General features: G+C 38.0%; 2 protein-coding genes and 1 long non-coding RNA gene across 3 annotated transcripts in view; 2 read left to right on the forward strand and 1 right to left on the reverse strand.

Moving 5' to 3' along the window:
* LOC139142275 (serine/threonine-protein kinase LATS1-like) overlaps window positions 1-7,888 on the reverse strand; it is a 28,728-nt gene extending 20,840 nt beyond the window's left edge. The window contains exon 1 of the mRNA XM_070712158.1: window positions 6,808-7,888. Coding sequence (XP_070568259.1) covers window positions 6,808-7,182 — 375 coding nt within the window. The 5' untranslated portion in view covers window positions 7,183-7,888. The remainder of the gene's footprint in view (window positions 1-6,807) is intronic.
* Window positions 7,889-15,855: 7,967 nt separating this feature from the next.
* Window positions 15,856-19,406, forward strand: LOC139142276 (uncharacterized). Its single transcript, XR_011554347.1, has 3 exons — window positions 15,856-15,947; window positions 17,836-17,902; window positions 19,160-19,406. It is a non-coding gene; the product is annotated as an uncharacterized lncRNA (long non-coding RNA).
* A 792-nt stretch (window positions 19,407-20,198) lies between these two features.
* On the forward strand, window positions 20,199-22,066 carry LOC139142277 (uncharacterized). Its single transcript, XM_070712159.1, has 2 exons — window positions 20,199-20,564; window positions 21,454-22,066. Exons 1-2 carry the CDS (start codon window positions 20,297-20,299, stop codon window positions 21,540-21,542), a joined length of 357 nt encoding a protein of 118 aa, XP_070568260.1. The 5' UTR covers window positions 20,199-20,296; the 3' UTR covers window positions 21,543-22,066.
* The last annotated feature ends 726 nt before the right edge of the window (window positions 22,067-22,792 follow it).

The following is a 22,792-nucleotide window of genomic DNA, read 5'->3' on the forward strand; positions in this document are numbered from 1 at the left end:
ATACTTGTTCAACCACCTCACGGCCAGTAAAATACAAAATAACAGCAGTACAATCTACATCTGACTATTGGAATTTCTAAGTTTTGGTAATTACAGTCATACAAAATGGAACAGAATTTGATTATCACATGATACATGTATGCATTATCTTTCACATTTGGCTACCGATACAATAACGATGTGCATGATTAGGTAAGATTTCATTATCACATGCAAGTTTGGCTACCTATGCAATCACAATATAGTGGTATATTACACAGTTTGTACTTATACTAGTAGTAGGTAATATTTTATTTATATCACAAGTCAAAACAGTGCAGAAGTTTGTTCCTCTGTGGTACATGTACATGTAAATGCACATCATATTATTACTTACATGTAAGTCTACTGTATATGGTTATCCAAAATTTGAGGAAATATTTAGAAATCACACATGTTGCAACAGCAATGATAATCTCTTTGATATTTAGGTGATTTCAATAAACATGAGTCATCAAGTGTACACGCATCGATATCCACAAGCAATCATCTGAGTATAAGCAGCAAACTTACAAAACAATGGCTGTTTACAAATTTCACACCAATATGATACCCACGCATGACAACAGCTGTCTCCAGAATTTGGATTTGATGGCTGTATTTTTATGACGCTATGAGTCACTACTTGAAATGCTGTGCTTTATTATTCTGTGCCACATATGCAAAAATGACTGCAACATATGTGCGCTTTTTGTACATGTATTTATAGTAAACACTTTCTATTGCTTGTTGACACGGCAACTATCGTGATACTTGATGGCGTTTACCTATGACATTTAGATGTCCATTCAACTCACAAACAGGGTTTGATTTCAAAATAGTAGTTACAGAGTTTATTCTCATGTGACTGTTTATAACCAGATATGATCATTGAAATGCGTATACCACAAAGATAACATAGCGGTGAAAATAATCCTTGACATTTCATGCTATTTCATCAGAATCTTATTTCAAACACATTAATTGCTATAGCAATAATATCTATTCACTGATGTTAAAATCCCTTTTGTCCACAAGTTGAGCTTTTTGTTTATTACAAAATTGCCCTCATTACACCTCCAGTATGTGAGTATGTATTATCATTTACCCTAGTCCCTCCACCCTGTGATTTACCAGCCTCTACTGTACAGTCCAATGCTACAACCCATATATTCAGTTCTATCTAGAGATGTACTGGTTTAAGAAAAGTTGTGCTCGTCAATGTAGAAACCTTAATGTCAGAAATACTTTACAAAACAAATGATAACTGACAGTTTTATGTTTATCACACTGTTAACAGACAACTACATGTAAAAATTAATGGTTACCATCTCTGCATGTGTCCTTGAGACCACTGGCCACAATTTACACCAATCTAACACACATTCTTCAAGTTCACAATATAATTTGCATATGCTAATGTAAAGACTGGTGGCAAATATCCACTTCAAGTAAACAAAAATGGCAATTTTAGGATAAAAATAATGCATACATGTACAAGTACGGTTACACAAGTGCCCCAACGTGTTGACCAGAAGTACACAGATGCAGGTATCTACTGGCAAGGGTTGAGACACTGGACTCCACTAGCACCATCATGACTTGTGCCACCATTTAACTATATTTTTCTAAATTTGGTAGTTTGGTGAAACCATCTTCAGATATATAGCATTGAGTTACAACTGAGCAGATTTCTGTATCAATTATGAGGGTAGTTATTGATAAGGAGAGGACACCAATGCATTCATACATAACATATTTATTATCATATATGTACATAACAACTTCCTTTGTAACACTTTGGGTATCAGAATAGAGCATGTAGTCCTTACACTATGGTAGTGGAGGAACTGACTAACGCTAGGATAATAATGATGTAATTTACACATTGCTTTAAGTTTGGATAAGATACAATTAAATGATTAAATTTACCATTTTGACAGTTTGCTGTAAATGTAAACTTTTTGAATTGTTTTTAACATTATGTTTTGGCTATTATACAAATGTAACCTTGAACATGACAAATACTTGACTTTGTGCAATGCTACATAAGGTTATGTTATCTTGTACTTTTCATAGGTACCATGCAGTATTTTTGACCTTGAGATGTCTGGGGAGGACCACTGTAACCTACCTACATGTACATCTTTGGCAAAATGGACAATCTTGAAATATTAAGGCATTTTGCCGATTGCACTGATTGGTGACATCTTGGATCAAATAGAGTAAAACCATGAACAGAAGATTTTATTATGTGCTTGGCAAATTTGTACTTCAAAGTACAAGCAGGCAGAAAAGAAAATCAAAAGCATCATGGTGAAACAAAGTCAAGGAGAAACATTCATTGTCAAATTACCTGACATGTGACATTCAAAATTACTCATTCAAATAAACTGAAACTTGCTTTTCATTTTTTTTTTTTTTTTTTCAACAGTAAACACAACCACAATTATTATTAATTGGCAATTATATTCCCAAACATTATTTCAAAATGATTTGTCAACCATTGTACCCCACGTTGAAAGTCTTTTTGGAGATGTCTACCTTTCAACGAAAGCAAATTAAATTATAAATGGTCTTGCCTGGTATTTGCTGTCGTGATTTCTATATTACTGTCACAGCTTAATTCAAGAAAATCTCCAAAACATATGACTGACTACGGCGACATGTACATACGATGATTGACAACGTAGAAAAGTGATCCAGTTGATTAAATTTAATCATTTCTTTCATTACATCTAAATCAGTCAGCAGAGATTTGTCAGATTAAAGCTAAAACCAGCATACATGTAAGCCTATCCTACCTTAGAGGTCACCTAGGGTCACCCAATAATGGCAGCATATTGTCAATACTCTGAACACACAAATGGTAGAAGGGATTATTACTTTCCAGGCAATAGTTCCAACCTTCCTCCCCTCCCCCTCCCCCCAACAATTTGAATACACAATGTATGATGCTAATAATTGGTACTCTGTCTTTTTTAATTTTTTTCGGCATTCTGTATGTGACCTTTTGTTTGACATGTAAAGTGCCAGTCCTCCATAGTTCTTGCATAAGTGTTTGTTGACACCAATTATTTCTGTGATGTTGGTTTTTCATTCCTTTTTGAAAGATGTGTCCATTTAACGGATTTGTTTACACATAAAGCTGATATAGAACCTGCCCCTTGAAACTTTTATTATATCCTGCCAAATTCTCATCTCACTGTCGTTTAATTGTGGACCTGTTTACAGGCAATCGGGGGTGAGCAGTTACAATGTAAGCTGGTTAAATCCAGTGAGACATGTAACATGTCCCGTATACACTGCATTTCAATAATAATTTTAACATTTGAAGGCACTTGAAATAGTCAGATACAATTATATAATACACGTGATTTTTACTGACTACATGTAAAATCAAATTAAATAATATCACCATGCCAAGTAGGTGAAAATGACACTTTTACTGACTTTAGTGACTACTAGGCAGATAGGGGATGTAACTGGCATGGCAGGGTATGTAGGTTAGAGGTGATGCATGTAGACAATTTTACATGTATCTCCAATATCAAGATCTCTTACTACACGTAGCTTCCTGTTATACATTTTCTTGAGATTGATCAAAGAAATCTAGATTTAACAGAAAGAGTCTGTAAAGACCACAAAACTTTGCACACTCTTTCGACAAGAATACACATGGCCTTTCAACTTGGAATGCCTTATTTTTTTATCTGGCGAATGTGAATAAGTGTCAATGTACAGCTGTTTTCAAACAAGCAAAATCATGTACTTCAGTCTCAAGGAGGAGCTGTTGATTTTGACACCAGTACGTGGGAAAAAATTAGGGAAAACTACGCCAAGGGCTTGATTTATTGCTAACCTCATTTTCAGAGTGGTTTTAAACTTTTAATGAAGCTTCTCACCATAGTTATTGTGAAGCCAAGCATGCTAGATAGACAGATGGACAGGAACTTGATGCCCTGAGGCACTCGGAGAATTCATTACGATACAGGTAAAAAGACAGAGAGAGAGAGAAAACAGCCAAAGAAATACATTGAAACTGTGGCTTTTATAGCTGGAAAGAATGCATTCAAAGGTATCTTTTGTTGGTGGTTATCCGACCAAGGTGCAAAAGACGGCATTACTTTTCATATAATTATCTGTTCTTGACATACTTTTAATAAATTCTGTTCACAGGCCAGTAGATGTTATTTTAGCTCTAATTTTGATGATTTTCTCACTATTTTGTTTTGATGTCTGTTGTAAATTTGTGTTGTACTCCCTAAAGCATGTTACAACATCGTCAACACAGTGTCTGTATCTGTAAACTGCACATTTAGTTGCTTACGTTTGAATTCTAGTCCAGACCAGAATTCAGTTGTCAACAATAACAATGCAGTGTACACTGAGTACAGGCTGAGTTGATAAGTTATATTTACTATGTATCTTGAGATGCTTTGGAGAGTAGCACACAAAAATGTACAGTTATAGTTGATGTTGAAAACAACAATAGTGAAGAAATCATCAAAAGTTCTGACCACTGGCTTTTAAATATGCATCTTTTTCTTGCTCTCTGGTCAGTTTCCATTTTTAGAGCCTGACATAAACAATACTGACCATGCATCAATACAGACCTAACACAAGAAATTGAAGGATGAAAAGAAAGCACTTTCAGAAGGATGGTAATTACAGGTTTAAAATTTCACATGGGGACAAGGCTATCCATAAGATCTGCAGAACCGCTCTGAAAATAGTCATGACATTGTCACATACCTGGACTACTTCAATATACTGACTTCACAATTCACTGAGATCAATACCTGTACATATACAATGATCACTTGTTGTGCAAGTCTTTCTGTCGTTTTTAACACTACACATTATGTATCACTGATCACAGTGACTTTGACTGTCATTTCTTGACATAACCCTCAACCTGTACATGACTATTGTTGTCATGGCTCTCACCTATTTCTGTGAAGTTTATATGAATAAACTGTGGCCAAATCAACAAATGGAGCTGTAGCAAGATTTACATGTACTATGCTGCCTTTCAGACATGTACTTTGCATAAACTGCAACAATATCCACAAATGGGATCATTGCAAGATTTAATGTGTCTGCCACACATACTTATAGTTCACATGCAGTCCTAATTATCTCAAAAAGCTATATCTACTGATAAAGAGTAGAGGATGAAGACTTGGCATTTATGATCTCTCCAAAGTTCGCAGAAGTCAAAATGAAGAAAGCAAAAGAAATTCTGTGTAGATATTAATAACATTTCTTGATGGCTTATCAAAAGAACTAGTTGCTATTATTATCGTATTGTATTTCACTTTCTTGAAAGTGTTATTGCATTTAATAAATTTATTTCTTTCCAGAATGCTTTTCATCTACACCAGCTCAGTGGATAGTTGTCAGGACCCATGCGTGCCCTCAATGCACATATTGGTTTACCAAAAACTGAATTATAAAAAGCGGGAGAAATGCACAATTCTCAACAGGATAAATGGATATAAACAACATTACAAACTTCCTCACACCCTGTGGTTGTATGTGTGTACACAGTCCCTTCACACACTAGTTGCAACTCGTTTCTAGCTCCATGTTCCATCCATATTGGTTTGTCAATCCCACAATTTTCTGTATTTATGTTTGTTTGTTTGTTTACTGATTTGTGTATCTAATTAATACTTTATTGTTGTACTGTGGAAAGACCTTTCTCATTTGATACAGGATACAGCTATGCAAATATTCATTGACTGGTTATCTGATAGACAGTTGTCATCTCAAGGTATCTGTCTCTACGGCAACTGGTGGTACGGATTTGATGGCTTCATTTAGCAGTAACTTGATTTTCCCTGCTTTGTTGACATGCTATATACAGTAGCATTCGATCACACTTCAACGATTTTTCAAATTTATTTCACACATTACCGTCACAGGCTGGGAACAGGTATGTGTGAACTCGTCCTTTTAACTGGGTGTAAAAAGATGGCCATGGGTCACTAACAGGCACAGTCGCCCACATTCTACGGTACATGTATATTTATTTTGTTCTATTATCATTAATTAGAACCTTTACACTGTAGGTCTTGGTTATGACTATTACACATAAGAACTAAAAATAACACATAAATATAGCTATATTGGTGGAACATGATTAGCTCGTATCATGACAGACCGTGTACTTTCCTGAATGGCGTGTTAAAGTTTTCATTTCCTATCCACAAACACTCCAACAACTTTGGTCTTTGAAATCTCCTACTTAAGCATCCCCAACGATTTCAATGGTAGATACTGTTTTCCCAGGGGGAGGGGTTATACAGTATGACTGTTGCTACCATTATAAATTCATGCATCCCACACAAAAACGGCCAATTGCAAGATTTTGTTTTTAGCACCATACTAAAAATCACCAAACGATGAATTGTCCTTAAAAAGTTCACTTTAATTAAACTGTTCTTCATAAGTCACATCATTAGTTGTAGTTTTTACTGGATTCCACAACTAATTGGTGACTTGGGGAGGGGGTGGGGTGCCCAAATTATTTATCATGTTCACTTTCCCTTTCTGTGCGTTGACATTTCAAATTACAATTTCTGGTGTTGAGATTACAAACATTTGAACAACACAGAATAAAGAGTGTGATGTAATATAAAATGATATACTAATAATTAATTCTAAATTATCAACAGACACAACCTCTTGCCTAAATCTAAGTTTCCACTACTTCAGACAGCAGTGTATATCGTTGTACTTTGGGATAAAATCGACGACTTTGAAGAATGTAACACTACAAACCTCATCATAACCGTGTTGCATCAGCTGATGCACCATAGCACGGTTGACTTGAGCCGGTGTAGCTCCAGTAGGATCCAGGCCATTTTGAAAGGCGTTTTCATAAGGTTGTAAACTAGTCCTTATTTTGTCCAACGCTTTTTGGTGAGAACTGAATTTGGTGGGCTGTCTCTGTCTGGTAGCATCGGCTGGTTGCGTGTCTGACGAACTACCGCGGAGGGGCGAAGACGTTTTCGAGGAACCGGGTATCTGCTCGGGGATTTGCAAGTGTTTCAGACTTTCACGTATTTCTTTCAACATCTGTCGACTGTTCCCAACATAAGTGGTGTTGGGGAAGGTTTTGGGGCGGTTTCTCCTGTCCGTACTATCGCGCCTCATAGCGTTGTAATGAGAGTGGTACAAGTTCTCTCAACGTACCCTTGGCAGTATTACAGCATAGGTCATTCCTCGGCGAGCTGTTACCCGAAGTTTTTCACGTTATAGATGAAACGTGCTTCTTGGTCAGCAATATCAATACACCTTAAAACATCAAAATCTTGTACTTTCCGGCAAATTGTCATCAATTATGATTTTAATATTCCTCAAACTGGCATATATGCAGGAAGTCCCTATGGCCCAGTAATTGCGATGACCTCCCTGGAATTCAAGATGGCGGCCACGGCGAGAAAACAATACGAATACAACAGCTGCCTGTGTGGCAAATGTGATGAAAATAATCAGAATTTTTAACCAATATATTCAATTTGTCGAAAACGGAACGCTTCACGTGGTCGCTGAAATCCTTCCCTCGAGAATAAACGTGGCAGAATACAGCCGCCTGCCAGCGGCAGCCATAACCGTTTACGCTGTACACTATCCAATGGTTTCTAGTTATCTCTCCGGTAAAATTGTATAGTTTACCCCTTAAACACACAGTAAAGTACAATAGATTCCAACTGGAAGCGTTACTGTGGATCCATGGTTCCCTCCGCAGTCACTTCTGATGAGTATTTCGACGGGTTGCAGCCAAAGTCGGACAGTATGGTATCCCTATGTACTACGATGTGAGTGCATGAGTCGGCCATCTTATTAGCGATGCGAAAACAGCGGAATGCTGGTCGGGAAATTCCCTATTTGGGAGAATTGAGTATTTGATCAGCACTCTATCTGATATTACACGCTCACAAAATTAATTTTTGCTTCTCTTTCCAATACATACGCTGCGATCGGGTTGGGGTGATGACTTAATTCATGCAATTAGCACGTGAGACCGTATGTGATAGATAGATCCATCATTTCGTTTAAAGAGAGACGCTTCGGACGATTTCTATTTAGGTGTTGTGTGGGCTCCACTTCCCGTTTCGTGTTCGGATCATACTATATTCGTAACTTGCCGAAGGTATAAATAATGGTAGTTGTTATTCGAGTCATGTCCGCAAATAACAATTTGTATAGATGACATCTTTCTCATTTGTAAGGAGCATTCCGGGAGAATGGTGAAAGTTTTGCATATTCGATTGACTTTCTGTGAGGGTAAATTCTCTATAACGTCGTGGACGTAGTAAAGTCAATGAATGCGAGGGTGAAATTTGGTATTGAAATTGAGACTTTGATTGACAGAAATGGACGTTGCATGGATACATTGTTGACATTCCGGGAAAATCACATGATTACACCGACCAACCGCACTTCATATTTATTTTTAATAATATTTCGTAAACAAAGCCACGTGCCGTATACGGTTTCCAAGAAATAGCAACACCGTTCCGGGTATTTCCTGTCCAGACGGACACGGGGGAACTAAGCAGTACATAAATTGTGTTCAGCAAATCGGATCACAGCTTGTCACCGTCAAAATTGTAACTTTTTGAAACATATTTCAATGCAGTAGTTCCCGTACGAATCCTAAATCCCGAAGTCACGTCGACCGAGATGACTCAACGACGCGCGAGTTCAAGGCACAACCCTGCCACTTCGATCCATGCAAGGTAGCTCCTCTTTTATACGCCGTTTTGAGTCAACATCTGCAGTAACGAATAGTGAGAAAAAACTTTTATATTTAAATAAATAAGTAAATTGATGAAGTCTGTCTATTAATCAGTCAGTCAGTAAATGAGCGGATGAGTGAGTCAGTCAGAAGTCAGTCAGTCAGTCGATCAATAAATTAGTAAGTAAAAGAATGCAAAGTAGGCCTATATAAGGAGTGAACTTGACCTTCAGAAAACAAGCCGCTACAGGAATGAGTGAATCTAGGTCAAACACGTACATAACTTTTCCTTAGCTCGTTTGACGCCTTAGTCATTTCATTACCGACTTTCCAGTAAACGTTATCAAGGTAATTTCAGAAATAAATATTTATCATTACCTTCTCGGTGATTACAGACACAACGTGCACAAAAATTGATTGGTATTAAATATAAGGTCTTTTTAATTCGAAATGAAATACGAAAGAATCTGTTTTCTTCTCTGGTGACATGGAATTTAGGCCGATCAAAAAAAACATTGTGCTGTTCCGATAACCCTATATACCTACCCTATTTTTTTACCTGTCGACCCTAAACTTTTTAGAGCTACGTAAACACGGAAGTAAAAAAAGGGAAAAATCCCGTAAAATCACGCGTTCGTTACCTGGCATTTGATTTTTGCTTGAACGAGGATGTTTTTTATGTTTTTTATTCCTTTTATATGTGCGGTACATTTTCTGGAAATGTTGTGACCAGTGTTTGACAGCCGAAAAATGCATATTTGAAAATAAAAATATTTTGTAAAAAACTTCCTGCCGACCTACCTACCCTAATTTTGAAAACTATGTCATCGGAACAGCACAATTTTATTTATTTATTTTATTTATTTATTTATTTTTGCCTTACATAGAGTCCACGTCGTTTCGATATATCTTCAAAACGAAACAGGCAATGGGTAAGTTGGTGATTCTCTTGGTGAGCAATGTTAGGTAAAATCAGATCTGCACTGTGAAGTTCAAAGCATGACATCATTATCAGACTCACGATTTTATTTTTATATTACCATACCATAAGCCACACCCTGTGCAATCAAACCCAGAAAAAAAGAAACAGATTGAATAATTAGCAAGAGAGTTGTATTGCACAAAACTATATAGCAAAAACATACTCATCAAAAACAAAGCCATGAATATTAAACAACGCATTGATGATGATGATCAATGTATCACCAAAACGAGGAAGACATATTTTTCCAAATACTTAGACCTACATCTTATCAAAATTACTATATAAAAAATATTGCAAAGTACATTTACGAAAACAGACAGTCATCTACAGTCTTATGATTTATGGAAAAAATGACACTATGACTACATAGACACGTTTTAAAGTCTACCTTATTATACAGCTAACTTCATTGCAAACTACTAAAATGCTCATTCACTGATATACCTGTATTCAGTGATGCAGCCCTTGCGACAATGTCCCCAAAACGGAACCCGTTGTCCCGCATTGTCGCGCACTGTGCGCGGGTCACATCGGGTGCCACTCATCAGTCGACTTTGTTCAATGGGTGTAGCCTGCAAGTAATATCTGATGGCCTTTGTTTTGCTTGATTATTTTCAGGCTTATATAAAACGCTGCACTTGGTTGTAGTCCAACTGAGCTGTAATTGGTGGCAGATACGGTATGCAGTTTGTGTTTCAGTTGGCTGAAATGAGAGCATATAGTGACGCGGTCTTGGTAGCTTTAATTTTGGTAGTGAAACTAATTTATGATAAAATAATACAAAAAAATGATTGACAACTGACGCATGTTGTCCCCAAAATGTGCAAAATTTCCCCAAAATAAACGGCAGTGGGAGTGTCCCCTGGTTTAAAATTCCTGGCTGCAACGCTGCAGCCTACATATCGAACTTGAAATCGATATTCCAGCAATCGTAATCGATCATTCAAAGCAAATAAATAACCGGGTCCAAGAAACAATGCAAACGAAAACCACTGACGAAATCAACAGTGAAATCTAGAAACCACTACTTAAAGTAGTATGCACCTCGAAAGTGAAAGACTTAAACTTTGCTCTAACTTTCCTCAAGGAATCTTTCAATCATTCTCTTTCAAAATCAAGAATAAAAATAGGGGGTCACCGTGCAAATTTTGGTACTAGAGAAACAAATTACCCAAGATTTACCGATATTAGAAATTCAAAATGGCCGCCATCCCTGTGTTAACTCTATGGAGAAAAATAAAAATTTTCGAATTTCGAAAAACTAAGCCGGTGAAAAGTTTTCTTTCACCAAGAGCTTTAAAATGACCCCCACATGTGGTATATCAGAAGAGAATTGTAAAAGTTTGAGAGTCCGAATGTCTGTCCCCGAGGTGCGTTCTACCTTAAGTGGTTGTACCAGGTGTCCGGAATGGACCAGTTGAATGACTCAGAGACCACTACTGCACGGTCAAATACCCAATTTGGACATTTTTTGTTTTTGTTTTTAAGCCTTTTGCAATTAATAAATAAAATCCAAAGGTTTGCTTCATTAGAAGGAAATACTTAATTACCTGAAAAAATCGATTAAAAATCATCGAATTCTATGTAGTCATATTATTCTACAATTTATTTCCAGTCAGTTTACTTCATCAAGGAAAGAATGTTGTACCCCTCGTATGTACCCAATACGATGCACATCTCTCTCTCTCTCTCTCTCTCTCTCTCTCTCTCTCTCTCTCTCTCTCTCTCTCTCTCTCTCTCTCTCTCTCTCTCTCTCTCTCTCTCTCTCTCTCTCTCTCTCTCTCTCTCTCTCTCTCTCTCTCTCTCTCTCTCATATTCAAATAGACATAGAAAACAAAAATATGCATACTTAATTAACTTTTGTTTTGATACTCAACTACTGATCGATTCGAAATCGCGAAATTTACTTTTAGTGTCTGTGATTCTTTGTCTCGCAGTAAAAATAACACCCCCAGCGGCAAATCGAGAAAAGGGTAATCCACTCCATATTCGAAGACTGGCATTTTCCGTTCCATGTAGTTTTTGGGCAGGTTCAGCGAGACGGACGGTGTACATGTGAGAATCGATCGGTCCGCCAAGGATGTTTATTCGTGCAGGAACCTCCATTGTAGAAAGACTACACCACACCGACTTAACCAAGCCGTGCAGACAAGACGATGATCAAGGTACTGCATTTTGATAAGAACAAGTGAGCGTGTCCCGATGCTTGCATGGGGTCAACGCCAAGCTTTTCGGAGGATCGCTAGGACAGCCTCGTAAGTGTACCATTTCCCTCTTTTCTTTAGTATACAAACAAACATACAAATGTTTTTCACAATTCACATGAAACGTAAATCACACTGTAACCATTCCACTCCATACCTTAAGGTATTATGCACCTCGAAAGTGAAAGACTTAAACTTTTGCTCCAACTTTCCTTAATGAATCTTTCAATTATTCTCTTTCAAAATCAAGAATAAAAATAGGGGGTCACCATGCAAATTTTGGTACTAGAGAAACAAATTACCCAAGATTTACCCATATTAGAAATTCAAAATGGCCACCATCACTGTGTTAACACTATGGAGAAAAAAATTTTGAATTTCGAAAAACTAAGCGGTGAAAAGTTTCCTTTCACCAAGAGCTTTAAAATGAACCCCCATATGTGGTATATCAGAAGAGAATTGTAAAAGTTTGAGAGTCCGAATGTCTGTCCCCGAGGTGCGTTCTACCTTAAGGGACTGGACATAAATTACAGGGCCGATGTTTTCCAAGTGACGCTTCAAAAGTGTTTGCAAGGAAACCAGTTACCCTTCCCAATTTCCATGCGAAAAACACAGTGACCCTTTCTCTGCGTGTCACAGTCCATATCAAAGTGTAATTAACATATAATTTCTCATTTAACCTTTGAAAGTTCAAAGAATACTTTTAACCTTTATGAATAATCCGTTTTATTCGAGGTTTCAAGTAATTCAATGAAAAGAGATCACAAATCGCAATAAATAATGTTGTCAACTACAATGGTTTATTCAAAATCAAAAGGGACAAAAGCTGTAATGTTTACCTTCATTTATAGTTTGACTTGTAATTGTACAGAGATCACTATTGTTTGTCGAGGAACTTATTACAGCCTAACCATCAATCTTTAACAACATATACATATAAATTCACATATATTGCAAGTTTTGTTGTGGGAGATTATTTAATTGCTAGCCCCTAGATTCACCAAGCGCTTTAATATTTTGGGTGAAATTCAAATATCATATTTGTTGTTTGCATCTGCTCTTTCAAACACCCTAGTCTCATCGTGTACATTTATATAAATTGTTAAACATATATAAAATTACAGATTTAGCTAGTTTTGTATTGGCAAAAAAGGTATTCATAGTTTCCTCGTAGACTACAATATATAGTGAATCAAGAAATTCCAAAATCGAAATTCTTGCACAAACGTGCACTTGAACCACCCTGGTCTAATCCAGTATATTAAAATAAATTGTCAGACTTCTATAAATGCACAGATTTTGCTAGTTCTGAATTGAAAAAAAAAATTATCGTTTCCTCATAGACTCCCATGTATAGTGAATCAACATTTTGATGGAATCCAAAATTCAAATTTCTTGTACACGCATGTACTTTTTACTTCCCACTTCAAGCAATGTGAAAGTACATGTACATAATTATCAAACAGATATAATGTACAGATATAGCTTGTTATGTAGGGGAACATTGTTAATAGTTTGCCCAATAGATTCCAATGTATTATGATTTGATATTTTTGGATGAAGCACTTCTTACAGTCTAACAGTTGCGATAGTCGCGCAAAAAATTATAACCGTCCGCCAAAGGCATGCATGAAATTTCATGACCCTTCAAAAATGCTTGCGCGAAATATGGCGACCCAACGCCAAAACACCGGCCCTCCCCCCCCCCCCCCCCCAAGGCATGCATGATGGCAAGTCGAGTGATTCAACCTGGCAGCCCGGCGACACTGTCCGATGCGGCTAAACCAGCCAGTGAGGGCGTAATTCAAGTATCAGGGACGGAATCCTGACATTGTGACTAACCATACGTCGGTGGTGCCTGACACTATCCTAAACTGAATAATAACTTTCAGCATCGTCTGTCCGCAAAGTTTACCACACTTATTATTTACGATATACCGCTGATTTAATCCGAAGGAAGGGATTACTTCTACCGATAAAAATTCTCAAAAACTATACAGAATACGAAAGCAGTTGGCAATCCACTGTTCTTGACACCTGCCCTATACATGTGTACCAGTCTCCAAGTGGTAAAATTTCATTGTAATCCGTCCGCTGAAATTATATACAAGTCAGACAAGAAAACAAAGATACATAAAAAGCCACACAAATGGTATAACTCTACGGCCGATACAACAAACACGATGAGGAACAGGTTTTGAATACTTTCGGCAAATACGCCCTCCCATGCCAGTTATTTCGAGGTGCTACGGGTCGCCCAAAAACGAACGTGATAGCGGGACCGTGGTACGAGAAAGATGATAATTTGAGGTGGATAGAGTCGAACGTTGATGTAATGAAGACTTTACCGTTGGTAAGATATACATTTACCGATTTGTTGTCTCTGTTGCGAGATCTCGCATATCTCCGATTATGGACTCTCCAGACCTGAAAGATCTGGAGGCAAATATCAACTCCCCAGTATTTATGGGAGTACACATTTCAAATGATACGACCCTGACGGTTATTTAAGAATGCAGATTTTTGCAACTGGCACGTAAATTTCCTATAAGTGAACTTTACTGGGTGGTCAACATTTTGTGCGTCATAACTCCATTACATTGTCATCATGTACACCAAATCGCCTCTCCTATTTTTATCTGAGCACTGTTAGCGTTTTGACTGTATGGTATGATCGCATACGAGTAAAACGCTGCTTTTGTCTACAAAGTTTGACATTTACCCAAAGTGACAGGTATGCTTATCAACATTCCCGAGACTAGGTGACATTATTACACCTAAGACAGTACGCAAAAATAGCATAGACCCTCCAAAAAACCGAGGGTCTAGGAGAAAAGAAACACAATTGCGTACAAGAACGGCCCATCACTGCATCGGATTTTAGTCAGATTGGCCCAAGACACAGTCCGGGTCTGTGTAAAAAACTATTCCAAACTTCAATAAAACTATTGTCATTTTCTAGATATTCAGACTTTTCAAACGTCAGCATGTTCGCATGAGTTCAGAACTGATACGGCTGTATGGATCTTTAGAAGATCGTCTTTGTCTTACTGATGCCGAACAGAAATAAATGTTTCGACAAGCACGCTAATCTAATCCTAAACAGCAAAATTTGCAGCGCCACCATTGGCAGGTAACATGTTCAGTGCTGGCCAAATATCCTTTCTCCACTGATAATGAACGAAACGTATTGTGGGAAAATTCGCAGGCTGTACTTGTATGACAACAGACGTAAGGAAAATGTGTGTTTCCTTTAACAAACCCTCAGAAAAGAGTGTGGGTCAGTCTGGAACGTTTTTGACTTTTTGTTTTTATTCCAAGGTGACGCATCAAAAAACAGCAAAATTAGGCAAAACCATGCTTGAGTTTTGAAAATGAAGAAAAAAGTTTAGGGACGTCGGAGGATTTTAAATTGGTAAGTCAGATTACCGGAAACACATAATAATATTTATTGTTTGGCCTGATTTTGGTCACCCAAGTAAACATATTGACCAAAGAAAATTGGACATAACATGTTATATTAAGGTTACGCGACAAACATCTAAATATTTTCACAGCGCCGTAACCACTTCGCTTCATTACGGCGCTAGTGAACCAAGTCGGTTTAATAAGCAGTTTAAGTGAAGTTGTGTCGGTGTTGTCGTTGAGGGCTATACTAGCTTTAATCTTCGTATTAAACTCATTGAAAGTGGCAATTTACGAAATAAAAGCACCGTGGTTGCAAGGACTGGTTTCATCGTAAGTCAACATTGCAAAATTAGTTAGCTATATTACAATGCTGCAATTTTCGTTGACATTTGTTGGCAATGGTTGTCAAAGAAACATGGAACACACATTGTGATTGGATGACTTAAGTATACACGCCTTTTCAGGGCTATTCATACTGCAATAAAAAGATTCGTTTTGAACAACCAGTCCATTTCATTGGCAAAACCTGCACAGCAAAACATCACACCTGAACTAGACAGTCATTCTTGCCAACAAACAGGTAAGCAATGTTTTTCGTGATCATTCTGCTTCCATCGTTACAGGATAACGTTTTAATGACCTATTTATTTCGTCATATGTCAATAACTACTGAGAAAGACAGCGATATACATCTACCTCACACCTTGACATAAAGGATAGCTTGCTTTTGCTGGAATAAGGCCACAGTCTTGAAAGCCATTCCGTGAATACACATAGCAGTCTTTTCACATTGACCACAGCCACTCGGCAAGCCGTGCCTTTGTTCAAAAATACACGACGCTTCCAGTATCAATCGATATATTATTCACTTATTGATAACTATGGAACAATGCGTAGAGGGACGTAACCAAGGGCAACCGTCAAACAAATTCTAAACGCTTTATTTCTCTCTCTTTATTTTTTCGGATGAAGCAGGTGACCTCTGACTTCTTTTGAAGACTTTTCATCAGTTTGATTAAGGTCATTTAATTGACTCTAAAGACTTGCAAATTTTACGAAAACTTGAAAAAAGGAACATAATTTAGAGAGGAACACATGGATCTGCGAACCCGCATCGGTTCGAGTCCCGCATGTCACTTTTCATTTCATTTACTACAAAATAGATAAAATTCGTATAGTGAGGTGAGTCACAATTTCAAACCCAAAAATATACACTTCTCTGGCTTTGCATCATTCGTAAGACTGATCCTCATTACCAAAAATCAATTCCTAAGTTGGTGACTTCTGTGCGAGTCCCTGTTGAATCCATAGGATCCTTAGGCAGAAAGATTAGGTAATGAGTTTAGCCAAAACTCACTATACACGCACATGAAATGAAGAGCCCCATCTAAGTGACAGGACCGGCCATAGTACTTCCGACTGTTCTATTAGCTCAGAGCATCCGAAATATATTCGGGGGATGTGGGTTCGAGTCCCTCATGGGTCACTTTTCATTTCATTTACTACAAAAGCATTTATACTTTATACGTTGTGTAGTAATTCTACTTGTTGTCTTCATAACTTCTGTCTTTCTTTGTCACCCTAAACGATTCTGGCTGTCTTTTTGGCGTTGTCTAACGAACTATAACCGCCGCTTCCTAAACATTTGTACGATTCTGGCTGTCTTTTTGGCGTTATCTAACGAACTATAACTGCCGCTTTCAAACTTTAGCTCAGACAGAATCGCATGATATTCTTAAGTAAAAAACCAATATTCTCTAAAATAGCTTTGTGCTCTTACACAAATATACGCATACACTTACTACTGCAAAGAATCCCACGAGAACAACTCTTAGGAGAGACTGCTGTGTCGTGTTTTCGATATAAATATAAAATATTTCTCCTTGTGGCACTGTTACTGAGGCAACGTGGTTTATGGCGGATGGATACTAAGCCAACGTGGTTTATGGCACACTGATACTAAAGCGATGAATATGTTGTGGATACAGAACTTGTCATTGAGGCAAACGCTAAATATAACTCATGATCAAAGAGGGGACCCGGTTTGAATGATGCAGGTCGGAGTTTAAATTCGTTGCTTGGAGATGAAACGATAACAGTGTAAGACGCCCTCTCCGCTCAAATTAGCACACCGAATATCATACCTGACTTGTGCAACAAGTAGGTTGAAGATAGGAGGGATATGATAGGGTGATTGAACTTTTGTTAATATCATAAATGTGAACATTTAACATTCATAATCATGAAGTGTTGGCTTTCGGCGTACCATAGAATATTAGCAAGACAGTAGGCCTTGGAGGAAAGTAGTCCTGGTATAAAGGCGATATGGTATAGAAAGATAGATAGATAGATAGATAAATAGATAGATAGATAGATAACAATCAAAGATTCGAACACAAAATTCACGTAATTGTTGGGTTTTGAATCGAGTTTAACTTTTTCAATCTTTGTTTGTTTGTTTGTTACAGAACACGATGGATCTGCGTCTGTTTTATTCTCTAACATTTTTTATGGCGATGGTCTCTGCGCAACCACGTGAGTTCTATTTTTGTCTTCCCAACACGCTTTGTTACGGAATGTGTTTAACTTTCACATTTCCTTTTAGCATTTCAAAGTCGGGTGTTGAAACAGCACTTCTGTTTATCACGGGCTTTACATCATCAAAATTACGTGTAACTATAGTTTTATTTTCCGCTTTCCTATTGCAGTTCCTGTCTTTAATTCATGTAGACATTCCTATTTCGCTCCACCGAGTGGCTTGGTTTCCCTTGTTGCAAGCTATTATTGCTAGGTATTTCTCAAATAGACACATTTCAAGCATGCTCATGAGACAGGTTACGTCAAGCTACAGCGATGTTATGATCACAAATTCATACCACGCCGGTGACATGGTAACATGGATGGTAAAATCTGTGTAATAATGTAGAAATAATGGGCGAGGCTTGCCGAACCCGTTAATTTTGGCCTTCCCCTCCTTTGCGCCCATAAATAAACGTCAATGGTCAGGGCGGAGTCTGTTATTTCTATTACATTATCAGCGAACCCAAGAAAGCAGTCAAAATTTACGAAAATTTCCCACGCGAAAGTAAACGGGCGCTGAAAAGAATAGCAAATCCGGAGATTTTTTGGAAAAAAAGCGTCTAAAGTTGGCCCATGAGCTTCATTTTGTTTGTGACTGATTATGATCTTTGTACAAATCACAATTTATGTTTTTGCTGTAAAGGTACGATGTTAACATTATTGTTCATATTCTCGTGCATGTAAACAAACCATGACTGTGACGTTATTTGTGGTCAGTCACGTGGTTCAGCTCGACTAATTAAAGTGCGACTGACAGGGCATGGTAATATAATCCAAAATAACGAACATTTGTGATCACATATATTATTGGCCATAAGTGATGCGCTTTTTTTGTATTTTTCCCCGATCAATTATGTGTGACATTGCTACAGGAGTTACTGGTTGTTTTTTAACTTCTGTAAAGCCATTTTTCTCCCTTAAGAGTATTTATCGGCGTGAAGAGAAGGCAGATCCACAGAAAAGTCTTTTAGATTTACTGATATTGTGACAAATGTATATGTTAGTCGTTTGTTTGCAATTCAATGTCGATGATTTTGTTGAAGACACCAAAGACGGGTACTCCTAAAGAAAAGCTGTTGGTGATCAGAAAAATTCATTTTTGCCCAACGAGAGCAAACGTTAGTCATAGCTTGATATTGTAATTGAAACAATTTTTCAAACACAACCTGTGATTACACTTCATTACTTCATTATATCTTTTGATGTCAACAGATATCAGTGAGCCTGTCATCACCATAACTGATGCTTGTTCCCAGACGTTCTATCCTGACGTCGACCACGAGATCACCGTCACCGCTGTTATAACGAACACCGGTGATGAAAATCTTGCTGCCGGAGATAACTTGGAGGGTTCTTTCTGGGTGTACCCAGACAACACGGCGGAAGGAGACGAGTACGACAATTATCTCCAATTGGAGGACAGCGTGTGGACACTGACGAGCGGTTCTCTCTCCGATGGGCTCGACGTAGTATCGCATGCCAGACCTCGAAACCTGCGTGCGGCGCGAGCGGCGAAGCCGCCAGCAGCGAGTATCCGCAGGTTACTAGGTCTGGCTAGAACCGACGTGCTATATATACTGTCCAATAGAATGCTTCGAAAATCGGCTGGATGAAAGAGTACATCTGTTGTTTATTCATGAATGTAGTGGAGCGTCTAAAAATAGCCTTTGAATTTGACTGAATGATCGTGTCATTCATCCAGAAATGTTTCGTTCGAAGTAAACTGCCGTACGTTGACCTCAGACAGTACGGCTTCATGAAATCACGGTTACGCTATCCCCAGTGACCATGATGAAAAAAATCTGCAAAAATGATCTATGCTGTTGAAGAAAGTGGTGATGGACAGTCTGAAACCGAAGCAGGAGGTAGCCATGCCAGATTATCTGGAAGGAGACAACGTTTCCGTGAATTTGCCGACAAAATATGGCCAATCTCTAATTTTAAGATTGCTCCGGCCTTGCTTCAATGCTTGCGATTGCATTTTGTTGATCGTCGACATCCTCTATGGAGTTTGCTTTTTCATTTTGCTCCGTTCAAACGAAGCTCAGATTTTGGCCCCATTCAACTGCCGATGAGCTGGTGGTAAATGGCCTAACAAATAAATTCTCGCCGTAGATTTTTGCTTGAGCGTTTTTTCGGCACAGATATGTCACAGTCATATGTGAAACGTGGTGGACAAGTACAGTGAAAATGCGTTATGGCCGTCTGTACGCGGTGGTCCAAAGTTATACTTATTAGCATAGGAAAGACAGCCCACTTTTGACGTCATCACATTCCTGAGCAGTTGGTTCTTGCCAGACCTCGTAACCTGCGGTTACTCGCTGCTCGCGGCTTCGCCGCTCGCGTCGCATGCAGGTTCGAGGTCTGGCATGCGAGACTAGGCTCGACGCTGGTAGCAGTATGACCTTGGTTGGCACGACAACGGTGCGAATTCCTAAGGACAAGTGTGAAGATCTTGAAAAGTTGTGCCTTGGTCTCGTGATGAGCGACGCTGCCAAAGCTGCTGCGAGCTTCACAGTCGGTAACGTCAACGACACTGCCACGGGGGATTGTCAAGACTTTATTGTTGAAGGAACGACCTGTGATGCGACCGTGAACGCTGGTGAACTTGACTGCGGTGAGTATCATTGTAATCGACTCGAGATAACGCATGTGTACATCTAACGTTTGGCCAAAGGCCAAGAGCTTAGTAAATTATACCGTTTCATATAATTGTGTGTGTACGTTGTGGACATGCTTCCTTTACAAGCGACCAAGTTTGCTGTTTAACCATAGACAGTAGAGGGGAATTCCCCCTTACTGTCTGTGGTTTTAACGTATGTAATCGTTTTGATTCGACAAGCCAGCGCTCTCAGGAATGTTGTAAGCTTGTCATGATGGAACCATGACTAACTTTTAGCAGTATGACTTAAGATTTGTTTTTTACTTTTGTCTGATGTCCTTTTCTAAATTATATTTTTGGCATTTCTATTTTACAATCAATAATAAGCAAAGACTTTGATCTTGTTGTCGGCATTTATCGAATGCATATTTTGCACAGTGACACACACATAGCATACTATATATACATACATACATACATACATACATACATACATATATATATATATATATATATATATATATATATATATACAATAAATATGAGAACACATCCAGTACGTTTGGTACCTATGTTCGGTTTTCATATTTATTGTAATATTGCTCTGCATCGAGCACTTTTACCCCTCTGAGAAGATACAAACAAGTTTTGGTATATATATATATATATATATATATATATATATATATATATATATATATATATATATATATATATAAATGGAAAATTTGTCTGATAATTGATCGATCTATTTACCACAATAGCCAGTAGAAATTGATCGTTGTCTACAATCTACGTTACAGTAGTTCCTGTAGTTAATTATTCAACAGTTATATAGCAATCGGATATGCTCCTCATCGTTGTAAATACCTGACTATATTTTAATTTTATTATTCATTTACAGATGGAGACGGCAGCGGTGCAAGCAAGGCATATGTTTCCTTTTCCACTTTCATGATAAGCATGTATGTCGTGCTGAAGAAACTCCTGTAAATTTATCATTGAACTTAGTCAAAACACAATAGTTCTGATCTTGTGATCATGTTTTCAAAAGCGAACGTATGTACTGATCGTCTAAAACAAAGTAGACTACAGTATAGTTTATGTCTGTCAGTAACGCTACATTTCACGTGACGCATTTCAATTTCATGTGAGTCGATAGTATCCATACAAGAGCGCTGCTGCTTTCTTGTTTGAATTCGTCCAATTGAGGAGCTTTACGCTCAAAGTCATTTACATTGATTGGTTGAACTAATACTAGGAAGAATAATTGAAAAGATCAAAATATAAACTGAACAATGAGACAGAAAATCCATATAAATGGGTAGGGCAAGGGTCATTTGAAAAATATGGATTTTGTCGTTAAACAGTTGGACACGTCCGCAAGGATATTTTAAGATTCTTCATGGAAAATACAAAAGCTCTTTATGCAACTTAATTTGATGGATTTCCTAGCACCCATATGTGTCACTGTATTTCATGCACAACTTTGTAATAAAACAAATATTGATAAATAAGATAGTTGTTTTGGGCTGAAGTTGTTCAGAATGGAATGAGAGAGAGAGAGAGACAGAGAGAGACGCAGAGAGAGAGACAGACAGACAGACAGACAGTAAGACAGACAGACAGACAACAGACAGACAGAGACAGAAGTCAGACAGACATGGGGAGAGGGACAGAGATCCAGACAGACAGACAGACAGACATGGGAGAGTGAGAGCCGATTAACGTTGTTTCTATAGGAGAGCAAGGAAATATACAAAAGTTGGCGGTAATATTAATGTCTGCTGTAGCATATCTGCTGATAAAAATTTTACTATTGATAAATCTGTTGTAAATAAAACTAAACATGCAAATACATAAGTGAATGAGAGAGAAAATAAAATGCAAAAGAGAACACCCTTTGCGAGGACGAGTTGGTACCTCAAGAACTATCTTAGCCCATCGCAAAATTAAATTCGATAAACTAACGACCAAATATATCTAATGCGTCAATAGTAACACAGCAGGGTAAAATGAAAAGCGTGCATATGTAGAGTTAAGGTAGCTATGCGTGGCAGGGCCGGGCGGTGTGCCACAGAGTATAGGCCTCCCACGTACCACAACCCTGCTGACTGCATAGGCAATACCGCAGACTCGCGCAACGGATTTTTTTTTGCGCTCAATTTCCACGTTGAAAACAGCCGATTTTGAATCTATACTGAGGTCGATCTCCGTCTTCGACCACACTCGCCTCGTCTAGG

This window comes from Ptychodera flava, chromosome 10, assembly GCF_041260155.1.
Source record: "Ptychodera flava strain L36383 chromosome 10, AS_Pfla_20210202, whole genome shotgun sequence".
Taxonomy (NCBI): Eukaryota; Metazoa; Hemichordata; class Enteropneusta; family Ptychoderidae; genus Ptychodera; species Ptychodera flava.

Bases quoted from the DNA above. Each gene is read 5' to 3' on its own strand.
- LOC139142277 (XM_070712159.1), top strand. From the start codon at position 20,297: ATGCAGGTTCGAGGTCTGGCATGCGAGACTAGGCTCGACGCTGGTAGC. The intron at 20,565-21,453 runs GTGAGTATCATT...ATTCATTTACAG, and splicing joins CGCTGGTGAACTTGACTGCG to ATGGAGACGGCAGCGGTGCA.